Here is a 15,797-nt window from a genome sequence, read left to right on the forward strand (position 1 = left end):
AGTAAACTTAAGTATTCAATTAACTTTAAAAACATCTCTTCCCCTACTTGTTTTAGAAAGGGAAAAGCTAAAAAGAAAACTGCATTATGCTCCTCTAGCTCGAGCCGTTGGAGAGAGTAGTTCCAAGAAGGTAGGAACGACACAGATACCTTTCCGAACATGTTGCTTCACCTCCACCTCCCACTGCTAGATCTCCCGGCATGTACTGCCAGAAACATGGCACCTACTTTTCCAAGGATCTTGTATCCTTTTTCCCTTTTGGACTGGGGATATTGTTCAGCTCTATGTTGGGACTCAGATCCTTTGTAAATATGCAAACAGTGTAAACAGGCAGGAGCCCAAATAGTAGGCTAGATGTATGGTAAACGGGAAAATTTTAGAGAGCCTAAACCTAACATTCCAGGCCACCAACAAAACTACTGAGAAAGCAAGGCCTCTATTAGACAAAACCCAGGCCAGAGGAACTACCGATACTTTCCTCTTGCATAGGAATTTTTGGTTAATATTATTCCATATTTAGCCATTAAATATTTTTGTTTTGTTTTAATTTTTACTGGAATATAGTTGATTTACAATGTTGTGTTAGTTTCAGGTGTACAGCAAAGTGAATCAGTTATACATATACATATATCCACTCTTCTTTAGATTCTTTTCTCATTTAGGTCAATACAGAGTATTGAGTAGAGTTCCCTGTGCTATATAGTAGGTCCTTATTAGTTATCCATTTTATATATAGTAGGGTGTATATGTCAGTCCCAATCTCCCAATTTATCCCTCCCCCACCTTATCCCCTGATAACCATAAGTTTGTTTTCTACATCTGTAACTCTATTTCTGTTTTGTAGATTAGTTCATTTGTGCCCTTTTTTTATATTCCACATATAAGTGATATTATATGATATTTGTCTTTCTCTATCTGACTTACTTCACTCAGTATGACAACCTCTAGGTCCATCCAAGTTGCTGCAAATGGCATTAAATATTTTGATTCCCTATGTAATCTTAGATTGTCTTAGCTTTATACCAATGTATTCTCTTTCCTACCTTCTCTTTTTTTCTAAAACACTTCACAGGAAAACCTGGAGCTTTGGATGACAGCAATCCCGGGAACATAAGAACCTCATAAACCCTGTATCATGTGTCACCCTCCACTTAATCCATATTTGAGCTGCCGCTGTGTAATACAGACTGGCCTTGTCGGGCAAGTTTTACCTTCCATCCAGCTGCTCTCCCAACTAGCTCTGTATCTGGTTCTACTTATACCTTTTCCTGGATAACATAAACAGGTTGCTGTCAGAGAACAGAAAGGCTAAAACTGATTTAATAAAATACTTCAGTATGGAGTGAGCCATACCTTCTAGTCTCTTTTTGACCTATACAGAGAAAGTGGACTTGGACTACAGCATGAGGCATCTTGATAATAAATAAATAATGCTACCTTCTGTTTACAGATTGCGGCACGTCCCGGCGATGAATGTGTCCAACCAGAATAGATGGGGGCGTGGGGCATGGGTGCCAAGGGTTTGGGATTGATTCCTTCATCTGGGAACTTTCACGGCCACCCTGCCTGAGGCCAGAACCCCCGGCTCTTCCAGATTGACATCTCTATGCTTTTGTGTATTAATTAGTAATTATGTCCAAATTCTGCCCTTACAAATCTGCAACCCCTGGCAACCTTCTTCCTCGTTCACCGATATCATTATCTACATGTTAAATACCGCTTTCTAAGAGTCTCCTTATTCTTAATTCTGCCTGACAGGTTGTATAATATACATTTAGAGGGACCTGCCCTTTGGCAACAGAGTCCAAAAACGTTTTCTAGCTAGAGAGAGGAAATATACTCCTTCCCTGGCCACGCCTAATCCATTTTTGTCACTTTCCTCCTTTTTGGCAGTTAATGTTGGAGGTTTTTGAACTTCTGTAGATCCTTGTCTCACAAAGTGTTTGCAAAGGGTTTGTCTTCTTCTAAGCTGTCGCCTTGAGAAAGGACATTGAATGTGTAGACCTCTAGATGTCAGCAAATTCCAAGCCTTGAAAGTTACATAAGCTGTGTTTTCTCCTACAGATGCTCATTCCTCCTCATCCAAACACCAGCCTTCTTTCTTGGTCTCCTTCCTGTGCCTCTTTTCTGGGCCATTTCTCTTCTTCCCACCACACAGAGGGCGAGCAGCCCACTGGAAATGTGAGAGCCAAGTTAGCACCCCTCCCCGCTCTCCGACTTCTCTATGGAGGCTCTGGGGGCTCCCAGGATGGCCTGTCTTCTGCGGGGCTGACAGCTGAGCCGGCCTCCCGGCTGAGGGCACAGCAGTGCCCTTGTCCTCAGTGTGAGGGGCCAGCAGTAGGTTATGTATTCAGCTATCTTGTGACTGAATCACACCCAGGGCCAGCTTCCTCCTCGCTACAGTCAGTGCTTTGTGTCTTCCAGGAGCCGACACCCGCACTGCCAGGATCCCAGATGCTGGGCCTATTTTGGCAGACACGCTGCGGAAATTCTTATTCGATCTGGATGTGGATGATGGCCTAGCTGCCATTGGCTACTCCAAGGCCGATATCCCCGCACTAGTGAAAGGAACACTGCCCCAGGTAAGAGACACAGCCCATCCTCACTGCTTCTAAGAAGCACCAGGCTCCAGGAGAGACACGGTCCATTTGGGGCATCTTAGGGAAGGAGATGACAACCCAGGTCTCTCCCCACCAGGCAGCAGCTCTCCCCTTCCCTAGGGGGAAGGGGCCAAGGCTCCCTCGCCTTTATATTCTTCCATTAAACTGTGGCTTACGTGAAGCTTTGACGATGTAATGAAAGGATCCTTTATAAAAATTTAAGGCGAAAACAACCAAGTTTATCTTGAGTATAGCAGAATTTCCCTTTTCTCCATTTCTGCTCTTTTAAGAGTCCCCTATAAAACTATGTGAAGCTATTCCAAAAGGGCCACTAATATTATTTTCCATTAGAAAGAGTTACAAATTCTACTATTTTGTGAAGAATAGACATGGCTTTTAAATTAAAATGATTACAAAGTCACTTTTTAAACATATTTGGGAGATTATATATTTTATACATATGTATACTTATTTGTGTCACTTTGAGTCTTATTTCATTTATTTATATGCTCCTAAAGAATTTAAACTGAAAAAAAAAGAATTTAAACTGAGCAGCTATCATTTATATGGTAGAATTATAATAGATGTAAAGTTTCCCCTCTCAAGCTTCTCATGAAAAGAGTTTATCCCCCATTGGACCTCTCTTCCATTTAGGATCAGATACCCTTGTGTTATAGGATCAGATACCCTTGTGTCTGGTGCTATAGCACCAGAGCCTAACAGGCCAAGACCCTGTTTGTTGTAATTCACCATAAGACAGAGAGCTCAGAGCCAGGAGATGACACCATGCTCACCAGACACAGAGCGCTCACTAAGTCCTCCTGTCCAAAATGCGAAAGGCAAGGGTCACTTAAACACTATGAGGATATTCGGGAAAGACAAAAACTCTAATTTGAAAAGATACGTGCAATGCTCATAGCAGCGCTATTCACAATAGCCAAGACATGGAAGCAACCCAAGTGCCCATCAACAGATGATTGGCTTAAGAAGATGTGGTATATATACAATGGAATATTACTCAGCCATAAAAAAGAATGAAATATTGTATATGCAGCAATGTGGATGGACCTAGAGAATATCATACTAAGTGAAGACAGAGAAAGACAGATATATGATATCACTTATATGTGGAATCTAGAAAACATTACACATGAGTCTATATACAAAACAGAAATAGACTCACAGACATAGAAAACAAACTTATGGTTACCAAAGGGGAACGGGAAAGGAGGAGGGATAAATTAGGAGTTTGGGATTAACAGATTCTAACTACTCTATATAAAACAGATAAGCAATAGGGATTTACTGTATAGCACAGGAAACTATACTCAATATCTTGTAATAACCTACAATGGAAAATTATCTGAAAAAAAGTACATATATAACTGAATCACTTTGCTATACACCTGAAACTAACACAATATTGTAAATCAACTATACTTTTTAAAATTTTTATTTATTTATTTATTTATTTGGCTGCATTGGGTCTTCGTTGCTGCGTGTGGGCTTTCTCTAGTTGCGGCAAGTGGGGGCTACTCTTCATTGCGGTGCGCGGGCTTCTCACTGTGGTGGCCTCTCTTGTTGCAGAGCACGGGCTCTAGAGCGCAGGCTCAGTAGTTGTGGTGCATAGGCTCAGTAGTTGTGGGGCACGGGCTTAGTTGCTCCACGGCATGTGGGATCTTCCCGGACCAGGGCTCGAACCCGTGTCCCCTGCACTGGCAGGCAGATTCTTAACCACTGTGCCACCAGGGAAGCCCTATATTTCTATTTAAAACAACAACAACAACAAACAAACACTATGAGGATAAGGCAGTTCCCCCCAAAATTAAGGCATTCATGTATCTATCACTGACGTTGGAACAGAGTTAACAGCTAGAATATCCACTCACACAGCATCCTGCTTACAAGTGGCAGTGCTGCTCCCTCAGCCCACTTCAGTTAAGCAAAGGCCTCAAACTGGCTTCTTCCCCTCTTAGCAAGTACTTAGAATGTTGAAAACCTCACCACTCACATAAGGTATTTGTGTGGATTGGGTTCACAGACTTATCTGTCCATAGGAGCAAGGTAAATAATAGCAATGAACAAAGTAATTTAAGGCACTAGGGAATGGTGGGGACTTTGGTGAACTGGAAAGCACATGACCCATCTCATTGGATGAGCAGCTTTTCAGCTACAGTCTATTATCACCAAGCATAAATTCAGTTCCCAGTGTTGGTAGAACTTGCATTTTTAAGAAAAATCAGCAATTGGGATGTTTGTGTTGAATTCCCTGATTTCCCAATGTACAAACAAAACATGGCCCATGGGCCACAATTTAGGGTCAGGCCCAGTGGACTCAGTTGCATCCAAAAATATAAATGAATGAGAAAAAGAGGAGTCTCAAAGTATAGCAGAGACACTAGTTCTAACCCACAGTCCTAACCTGTAAGTCGAAGGGACTAAATAAAAAATATGACCATCACAATCATTTTTTCCAAACCTATTAAAGTTCCATGAAGGTAGGAGCCTGTCTGTTTTGCTCATCTATCTTCTATAGCACCTAACCCGGGCTAGTGAACATTGAAAGGAGCACATTCCTGCAACCCTCTCCTCTTAAATCTTCTGTCCTTGTTTTTGGGCAATTTCCTTAGACTTAATAGGACTCAGCCAATGAAAAGGAGCCATGAAAGCCTGTCCAGGAATACCAGAGACCAAGTGGTCACCACGATTTTGATGTAGCCTCTGGCTCTTATAGCATGGTCCCAGCAAGAGTGTCCACTCTTCAGGGGGTCCTCTGAAAAGTTCTGCTTGTTTATCCCAGGAAAATGTTCAGGCATATGTGTTTATCAACCTCCAAGAATGGTATTCATGAGTTTCAGATAAAACTGGATGATATTCTTGGCCATTTAATTGCTGTGGCAATGCATCTTCCAGTCATCAGCACACACTGGCAGGTGTGGACGGTTTTAATTCTACTGTACTCAGGCTTCCACTTTCAAAAGCTGTTCCAAACAGCAACAGATCCAGACTAACACTTGAGACCATCCTCTAAAATAGCAAGTTAATTAGGTATCATTCTGAATGCCTCAGTGCACATGTCATACTGGGAAATCACAGATAGCAGAACCTTAATTAGACAAAACTAATTTCTTAGTTTCACAAAGGATGCAAGGTAAATTGAATCTTTCTAATACAAGTCATGTCTATAAAGTAGGAAACCAGGATTTCCTCAAGCTATGTTCATAAAGCAGCCCCAAGGTGGATACTGCCTTTTTTTCCTTTGATCATGTTTTCACGATTAGGAGAAACACAGTTAATTTTAATTCACTGGCACTAGTTCAGTTTTGAAGTCAATATGACAGATTTATATGCATATATGGGGAAGGGGGAATATTCATAGGATTTTAGAAGGAATATTGGAAATAAGCTTGTCTGTTTTGCAGTTGAACTACTGTTAGGTTTTTGTTTAGTTTTTTTTTTTTTTTTAGTGAACATTTTATAGGAATGCTATGGCAACTTCAGAATTTTACACATGCAGCAGACAAATCTTCACTTATTAGTATTACAGGATTTAAGGTAGTGAGAGGGATATACTCTTCCTGCAAAGAACATCACCAGAAAGGATATTTCATGCAGTCAACATTTGATAAAGCTTCTTTTATGTTCAGCAAAGACGGATCGGTTTTCTCTGGAACAACCAGGCCAGTATTCTTAACCAAACACCACAGCCCATACTGGTGGCAGCAAATAGCAGCCCTGTGTACAGAGGTTTCCAACTGCCATAGCCGGGCTGCTCGGGGAGCAGGCATGAATAAATTAATCTTCCAAGCTGGATTTCTGAAACCTCTGGAAAGAAACATTTACATTTCCCATCAAAACATTTCATTACCGAGGAGAGCTGTCTACCAAAATGAGCCCTTCCACTCCCTGGCAGACAGGCCCGCTAAAATGTTATTTTATGAATGTGCTAAAAGTAGTAGTCTGAATTTATTTCACTGCCCATGTCAATCAGTTGTCCTTCGGTCTTATGTGTCTATAAATAATAGCAGTGCGGAACACATCTGAATCCTGAGAGGTTGGCTCTTATATGGCACAAGTGATACGTGCAAGGATATATCACAAACTTTACGTCCTTGCCTCTGTTGAACCAATCGTTGAGGGATAGAAATGTGAACGAGAAACTCACCTCAGCTTGGCCTGAGCTGAGAGTCCTGAACTACTTCATGCAAGATGAACAGGGTTGTTTTAAGGGCGCTTGAGCTCATCAGATAAGACTCTCTGCCATTATAAACAGAATAATGTGGCAACTTCGGCCATAGCAAATACCGAACTTCCGTTCTGGACCCTGCCACAAACGTGTGCGTAAGTCACCGTGAACAAGTCTCTGCCTTGCTATGGATTTTCAAAATTCTTTAGGGTCTCTACAAGATGTGCTGGGATATGAAGCTTTACCTTGGCTTCACCCATACTCTTCAGCACTGTCCCCCCATCCTTCTCCCATCTGTTCATCCATTCTTTTTTTTAAAAATTGTGTTAAAACATACCTGACATAAAATTTACTATTTTAATCATTTTTAAGTGTACAACTCAGTGCCATTAAGTACATTTTACAGGGCTGTGCAACCATAATCACTATTCATTTTCAGAACTTTTAAATCATCCCAAAAAGAAGGCCTGCTCTATTGCCAAATGGTAAACAGTAGCTCCCCACTGTCCTCCTCCCCCAGCCTCTGGTAACCTCTATTCTACTTTCTATCACTGTGAATTTGCCTATTCTAGGTACTGCATGTAAGTGGAATCATACAATATTTGTCCTTTTGTGTCTTCACTTAGCATAATGTCCTAAATGTGTCAGAATTTCATTCCTTATTATGGCTGAATAACATTTCATTGTATGGATAGGCCACATTTTGTTCATCCATTCATCTGCAGATGGACACTTGGGTTGTTTCCACCCTTTGGCTATTGTGAATAGTGCTGCTGTGAACATCAATGTACAAGTATCTGCTTTAGTCCTTGCTTTCATTTCATTGGGGTATATACCTAAGGAATAGAATTGTTGGATCACAGGGTAGTTCTGTGGTTTTTTTGACAAACTATCAAACTATTCTCCATAGTGGCTGCATCATTTTACATTCCCACCAACAATGCACGAGGGTTCCAATTTCTCCACATCTTCACCAACACTTGTTATGTTCCATTTTTTGGACAGCCGTTCTGACAGGTGTGAAGTGGTAACGCGTGGTTTTAACTTGCACTTTCCTAATGACTAATGACATTGAGCATCTTTTCACACGCTTATTAGCTATTTATATATCTTTTTTGAAGAAACATCTATTCACGTCCTTTGCCTATTTTTGAGTTGAGTTGCTTGGGGTTTTTTGTTATTTAGTTGTAGCAATTATTTGTATATTTTGGATATTAATCCCTTATCAGATATATGATGTGCAAATATTTTCTCCCATTCTGAGTTGTCTTTTCACTCTCTTAGTAGTGTTCCTTGATGCATAAAAGTTTTTAATTTTGATGTAGTCCAGTTTATCTATTTTTTCTTTTGTTGCCTGTGTTCTGGTGTCATATCCAAGAAATCACTGCCAAATCCAAAGTCATGAATATTTTCCCATTTTCTTCTAAGGGTTTTAAGGTTTTAGCTCTTACATTTAGGTGCGTTTAAAGTTAATTTTTGTATACATCCTTCCTTCTTTTTATTCTTCCTTTTACCTGACAAATACTTATTGATGTCTTACTATATACCATGAATTGTATGTGATACAGTTTAGAAAACAAAGTCCCTTCCCTCCCTCGTGGAGCTTATGTTCTAGTGAGGAAGACAGACAATGGTCATCTAATCAAATCTACAAATAAGATACAAATGAAATCGTTTCAGATAATGATTAGTGGTCTGAAGGAAACCTGGGTAACGAGATAGTGATTTCACATGGGACAGTGTGGCGGGAACTCCAGCGAGTGTGGTCAGAGAAGGCCTCTGATTGGAGGTGGAGGCAGCCAGGTGAAGATCTGGGAGAAGCATTCCAGGCAGAGGGGAAAGGCCCTGAGATAGGGTGAAGATTCACATTTTCACGGGACTGAAGGGGGACCAGGGGTCTAAGTGAGAAGAGCGGGTGGGAGAAGAGCCGGAGCTGGGGTTGGAGGACATGGTTTTGTTCTAACTGCAGTGGGACGTCATCAGAGGGTGTTAAGCGAGGGAACGGTGTGATCAAACTTGCAATGCGGAAAAATCACTCTGGCTGCTGTGGGGAGAATGACCTCTAGGGGGTGAGAGTGGAGCGAAAAGTGGAGACAACTCTTAAGAGGCCTTTCAAGTAGGACAGGAGCATGAAGTGACTATGGATCGGGAGGTGAGAAGTGGTGGGTTTTGGGATTTAATCTGCAGGGAGAGCCGACAGACTTGCTGATGGACTGAACTTGTAGGGAAGGGAAAGAGGAATCCAGGATGACTCCTGGGTTTTCCCTGAGTGACTGGGTGACATTTCTGAGAGAAGGAGAAATGGAAGGTGCGGGAGTCAGAGTCCTACCTCGTATGTGTGGATCTTGAGATGCCAATATCCCCCTCCCATCATCGTTATCAATCCATCCTGTAACTACTGAGCACCTGTTTGCCACGTGGGGCGCTGGGCACAGCCCCCCCCATGGAGCTTCGCTCTCCTACCAAGTGCTGTCCCACACGGGTGCTCATCACAGAAGATGGACCCAGAGACCCACAAACATGCAACCAAAACACCGGCACGTTTCTTAATTTCATTTAGGCCTGGAAATTTGGGGATTAAGGAGCCACTGACGGGAGTGTCAATAGCAGTAGGAGGGCTTCCCTGGTGGCGCAGTGGTTGAGAGTCCGCCTGCCGATGCAGGGGACACGGGTTCGTGCCCCGGTCCGGGAGGATCCCACATGCCGCGGAGCGGCTGGGCCCGTGAGCCATGGCCGCTGAGCCTGTGTGTCCGGAGCCTGTGCTCCGCAACGGGAGAGGCCACAGCAGTGAGAGGCCCGTGTACCGCAAAAAAAAAAAAAAAAATAGCAGTAGGAGGTGCTGGTGTCTTTGCTGACTTGACTCAATAATCCCTGGAGAAAGTAAGGAAATCACTGAATTCATTTGGGAAGGTAGAGATAAAACCTTAGTTAATATTTTTTTTTAAAAAAGAGTCACTTGCTGCCCATAGCCTAAAAGTTAATGTCCTAGTGAAGTCCTTTGTAATATACATGAAGTCCAAGTTGCAAAATATACGGTCTTTGAAGCCAAGGATGACCCCGTCCTGTCCTCCCTGGCTGCACACGTGCCTGGGACAGTGCCCTCCGCACAGGGAGAGCCTGGCAGGGGCACCAGACTGGCGTGGCTTGGTCACCGTAGGAGGTGTTTCTCCTGAGGCTGGTTGGCTTCTGTACATTTGAGCAGAAGGCTGTTCTCAGGACCTCAGGCAAGAGTAATGGCTTTGAAAACTTCGCAGCAAAGAGGCGTCGCTTGATAAACTTCTGAGCCGGGAATCAGCGAGTAAGATGCAAACAAGAAATATGACTTTTAAAGCTATGACTATTGTCAAGTCACTGTTGCTCGTGACTGAGTTAATTTACATACCTAGTAGCTTTTACAAACTGTCTTTGCAAAGCCCTGAGTAATTCTTTTTGTTTACTGTTTCAGGAAAGGGTCACCAAGCTTGCACCACGCCCTCAGTCAGAAGAGGATCTGTCTGTTCTGTTTGAAGCGTCAATGAAACTATATTAATTTTCATTTTCACTGAAAGAATTAGCATTGGCCGTCGTAATTCTGAAAACAGAAGTTGATCTAGCAAGAGCTTTGTCTTTTCACCTCCACACATAACTTCCCTGTTACCAGCTTGAATGTGATATAATTTTATCCTGTAGAAGATTCCCTGATGCTCCAAGTCCAGCTACTTCCATAGAACACACGGGACAAATGCCCACCATGCTGGACCCTCAGCCAGACTTTAGAGGTCCCTGTTCCTGCCCCAAACCCTGCAGACTACACCTGCTCCATGTATCAAAAGGGCAAACACTCAGTATCTACCAAAAATATTAATGTGTATATCCTATGCCCAGTGATCATCAACCCCACATCTAGAAATTTATCCTATAAAATACTACAAGTGTGAACAGAAATATGGCAAGGATGTTTCTGGCGGTGCATTTTCTAATAATAAAAAATTTGAGGGCTTCCCTGGTGGCGCAGTGGTTGAGAGTCCGCCTGCCGACGCAGGGGATATGGGTTCGTGCCCCGATCTGGGAAGATCCCACATGCCGCGGAGCGGCTGGGCCCGTGAGCCATGGCCGCTGAGCCTGCGCGTCCGGAGCCTGTGCTCTGCAATGGGAGAGGCCACAACAGTGAGAGGCCCGCGTACCACAAAAAAAAAAAAAAAAAAAAAAAAAAATTTGAAAGAACTTAAGTATTCATTAATATATGGATAAATAAATCATAGTATATTAAATAATGGAATGTTTTTGTGCTACTATTAAGAATGAGAATAACTCTACTAGAAATACGTCCATGATAAACGGCTAAGTGGAAAAGAGTAAGTTGCAGGACAGTTATATATTAATATGGTCTGATGTTTACTTTTTAAATTATATATAAATATGTCTATATATATATATATATATAGAAAGAATGTTACACATCAAACTTAAAAGGGATCACTGAAGAAATGGAATTTGGAGGATAGAGAATTAAGAGAAAATGTTTACTTTATATTTTATACTTTCACTTTTTATTTTACAAACATCTGTATTGTTTGCATTTGTTACAATAAGCACATATTTTCTAATTCTAAAAGAGGAAGAGAAAAGAAAGAAAAATATCACTTTGCTGTTTTAGGTCAGACTCATAAAAATACTAGTAACTAATATTTAAAAGGTAAAAACAAATCCAAAGGGTTAAGATATTAGAGATGGATCCTCTGGTGGAGCAATTGTTCTTTTGAGAAAAACACAAACAACCTACATGGTAATTCCCTCTTTGGAAAATGGTTCTGGTGCTCAGAATAAATTAATTCAAAACCAAGCCGTTTTGCGGTTTACAGACTTCAGGATGCAAGTTGAATCCTGGAGCTGGGTCATCTGCCTCCTGTTATTCCCAGCCTGCTGAAACGTCTATGGCTCGTTTTTCCTCACAGTGGTGAGTGCACTGCTCGAGCTTTGGCAGTCTAGATCTCAGTGTACTTGCAGATTTATCCATATTTTAAACTGGATTAAAGTTTTAATCAGAAAGTATATCAAGTAGAGCATATAATTACATATATAATTATATGTAATTACTAGGCATAGGATATATGCATATATAGTATATAATTACATATTATAGTATATAATTATATAAAGTATATAATTACATCAGGATTTTAAAAAACATGAGAAGGGCATTACTGTGCCATTTAACCTGCCTGGCCCTACTTTATCTCTGTAAACATCTTTGTTTACTTGGGATTTTAAAAGTAACATTTAAATATTGTTTATTGGGAGTCTTTCTAATTACACACATAAGATATGTTCAGTACCAAAAACCGGTAGTACAAAGAGACACACAGAAGAAAATATTTCACGTTGCACCATCCAAAAGAAAGCCACTGTTAAAAAATAACAAAATTTATATGTTCTCCCCATAATTTTATACACATATATAGATACATTATAGATAACTATGTGTGTGTGTGTATATATATATATATATATATATATTTTTTTTTTTTTTTTTTACGTAGGAACGGTATCATTAAGGTATAGTTTTAGTTCCTACAGAGCATTCAAATTCTTTATGCCAAGTGCCCAAAAGGCAAGCACAAGAGGGTCCCGACAGAGTTTCATCTCTACCATCAGACTATATCTAGCTAAAATTCCCTCCAGCTTTTCAGGAGAATTATGGAATCTGAGAGCAGAAGCTTTGTGAATAAGGCAGAGAACAGTGAAACTGCCAATCTGAGATCCTTCAGGAAACTTTAGTAAAAGTTGTTAACCAATGTCTCAAAATACATTTGGCGTAGCAAAAATATATATGTGCCCCACCTCCTCAAAGCAAGTCCAGGTAAATTCGAGACCTCTTGTAATATATTTTGCAAGGTGATGTGGCATCATTAGAACAGCATAAGACTAGGGAGTCCAGGGGTCCAGGGCCCTGGATTCCACTCCAGCCCCTTGGTCTGTCTGAGTCTTACTTTATTCAACCAATTCCTCTCCAAGCCTGAAAATACCATAGCTAGATTTTATGTACTACCTTGTCCTTAACGTGAGATTTTGAGTTTGGGAAATTTAATGTAAAATCATTTTAGATATGAAAATGCATTCTTTATCTCTCTGAAATATTCGATGCCATTTCCACCAGGAACCAGATGTCTCACTGTGACTCACCAGGAGGAGTGTTTGGCATTCATACTGATGATGACTTTGTAGAGGAAGGATTTAAAGGTCAAGCATGAAGAAACAGATTTAGGAAGACTTCGTGTTTTTTATCCTAATACCCATCATTCTGGCCCTTACAATTTGAGAATATACAAAAGATGTGTTTGACTTTACCAGCTACTAAAAGAGTGTGAGAGATTATATCCATTTCTGTAGCAAAAATATATAATTGTTTTCTGAGAAAACAATTAAGTACATTTTTCTAAGTCAAATCCTATTTATCTATTGATTCCCTTAAAAGCTCAAACAGTCCTTAGGGGTCACAGCTTCATTTATATGGATTCATGTACTTGCTAAGGAAAGGAAAATTAAAGGAACAGTATTCAAAAGTTTATATAATATTACTTTCATAAAATTATCATATATGGTGGCATTTTCACTTAAAATACATCATTCCTGATTTATTTCTTGATACAAAATTACTAATTTGTTTCAAGCAGGTCATGTTTCTCTGATTTTTGCCAAGTGCCGTAATAAATAGCTGGCCCTGTCCCTCCCCTGTGCACAGGGAGGGTCGTGCTGGGTTTGGCATTGTTAGTGTAGCTGTGGACACAGCTGTAGGGTATTTTCCAGTGGTCAGTGAGGTAAGTCTGCTCTTGTAAAATAGAGACAAAGTACAGTATCAAAATAGAGAGAGAGCAAGAATTGCTTTTCTGGCCTTTTAACCCTGAGAAAGATTAATGGTTGTTTGCATTAGAAACTACCCTAATCAGGGACTGTTGCCTCCGGGGAGTGGGTATGAGAAAGGGGGCTATTCACCTCCGGGTCAACATTGCACAGGTTGCTGGGTCTCTGATGAGCAGCAACCCCGAGCCGAGACAGCTGCCCGGGCTCCTCCATTAAATGCCTTGTCCTCTGGGAGCTGCTGAGGAGGCCAGGCCACATCCCGCCATCACCATCACAATGGCCTGCGGGAGGCAGTCTCCAGGGACAAGTCGCACTTTGAATGCGCAGAAATTGGCTCTTGAAGCCCTGGGTTGAATTACCAGCAGCTGGGGGTGGGAGGGTCTAGTTTCTCCTGCTATTATGCTTTCCAACCACCCCAACTCTCAGAATAAACGCATACCCTCCACAGATTGCAATAACTGTTTGCAATTTTGGCCCATGTGAAATCCCTCATGAAATTATGTGCAGGACAGCTAACTTTGTGTGTGTGTGTGTTTCCCAGCTCCCCACTCTTTTTCTTTTTTGAGTTTTATTTTATTTTTTTATACAGTGCATTCTTATTAGTCATCCATTTTATACACATCAGTGTATACATGTCAATCCCAATCTCCCAGTTCATCCCACCACCACCACCACCCCGGTTTCCCCCCTTGGTGCCCATATGTTTGTTCTCTACATCTAGGACAGCTAACTTGCAAGTAACTCCATTTCATTCTTTCTGGCTTTAAAATTGGCTTTTTTGAGTGCTTTTAATTGGTTTTCTAACTTTTAAAATTGGAAACTGATTAAAATAATCATGAGCAAAAAGGAAAAAAAAAAACTACCATCATGCCATTACCCAAACACAGCTGTTATCATCTGCTATATTTCTATCTTTTTCATTTGGGTGGTGTAATCTCTAGGTCTTTTCCCCTAAGGAATGACATTTTAAGTATTTTCTATGTTGCCACATAATCTTCATAACCAAAAGGCAGACAAAAGTCTATTGAATAAGAATATTATTATAGGGCACCAAAATTACTTTCAAATTTTTACTCCTACCAATGCCACAGCAATGAATAAATGAAAAGTTGTATGTGGTTTTTCTCATATGCTAAATTAACTTCTTAGGTTAATTAATCCTCGAATGGAATTTTTAAAGTATGGACATTTTTATGGCTCTTGACTCATATTATCAAATTAAAAATACCTCACTATTGTTTTATGATGGTATATCTTAACAGTGCACATGAGCAAATTCAAATTCTCAAAATTATGAAACTCACTTCAGTGTTATATTTTGCATCTTAAGTGAAACTGTAAACCACCAAGTCTACTTTTTTGTGTCACTTATATTTTTTTCCCCTTCCAAGCCTATGGGCCTGTGTTTTTACATTCACGGTCCTCAGTTTTGCTGGCCAAGGAAAAAAAACCAAAAGAGCAACATATAAATGTCCTTTTCTATAATGGTGTTCTAGAATCGTCTGGGGCTCTGAGTGAAAAGACTGCAACATGGGGAGGGAGGTAAGCGATGCCAAGGAATCACCCACCAATATCCCTTCCAAGGCTCTAAGTTGCTCCTCTAATCAGAAACCTCCCAGACCTGTGCAGGTGTGCGCACTGGTCCCACCTTGGCTTTGGCAACATTACTGGGGACCACAGTGAGCTTCATGCCAAACAGGGCATAAGAGAAAAGAATGTGTGTAAAGCAACATATACATTAATGAGATGTCAAAATAGTACCAACAAGCTGAGTGGCCACCTGAGTAAGGATAGGCTAATTTTCTTTCATTTTTTTTACATCTCGTTTAACCACTGCATACTCAGCACATAACTCAGTACCTTGACGAAGCAAGTTCCCAAAGGAGAAGGAAGGGCAACATGGATTTGGGGGAGAGGAGGAGGCAGGGATGGGGTTTGGGGAGTGGGGGTGAGCTGGGGAATGATTACAAAAACATGACATTTAATTGTATTTTTTAACCAAACTATTGATAATTTATAAATAAAAATATCAACTCTTATGAAACACAGTGGCCTATTTGCTAGGGCATCTTCCACAGCTGGCAACAATAATAAACTAAAGACAATAATAAGTTTATTTATTGGGTAATTTATTGAGCCCTTAGCCTGTGCCAGACTCTTTGTCAAGGAGT

At 40.8% G+C, this 15,797-nt stretch overlaps 1 protein-coding gene across 1 annotated transcript in view; it reads left to right on the forward strand.

Moving 5' to 3' along the window:
- ADHFE1 (alcohol dehydrogenase iron containing 1) overlaps nt 1–11,101 on the forward strand; it is a 28,382-nt gene extending 17,281 nt beyond the window's left edge. Inside the window, exons 14-15 of the mRNA XM_079722369.1 lie at nt 2,425–2,582; nt 10,232–11,101. Coding sequence (XP_079578495.1) covers nt 2,425–2,582; nt 10,232–10,315 — 242 coding nt within the window. The 3' untranslated portion in view covers nt 10,316–11,101. The remainder of the gene's footprint in view (nt 1–2,424; nt 2,583–10,231) is intronic.
- Nucleotides 11,102–15,797: the final 4,696 nt, after the last annotated feature.

The sequence above is a fragment of the Hyperoodon ampullatus genome (assembly GCF_949752795.1).
Source record: "Hyperoodon ampullatus genome assembly, chromosome: 17".
In the NCBI taxonomy this organism is placed as follows: Eukaryota; Metazoa; Chordata; class Mammalia; order Artiodactyla; family Ziphiidae; genus Hyperoodon; species Hyperoodon ampullatus.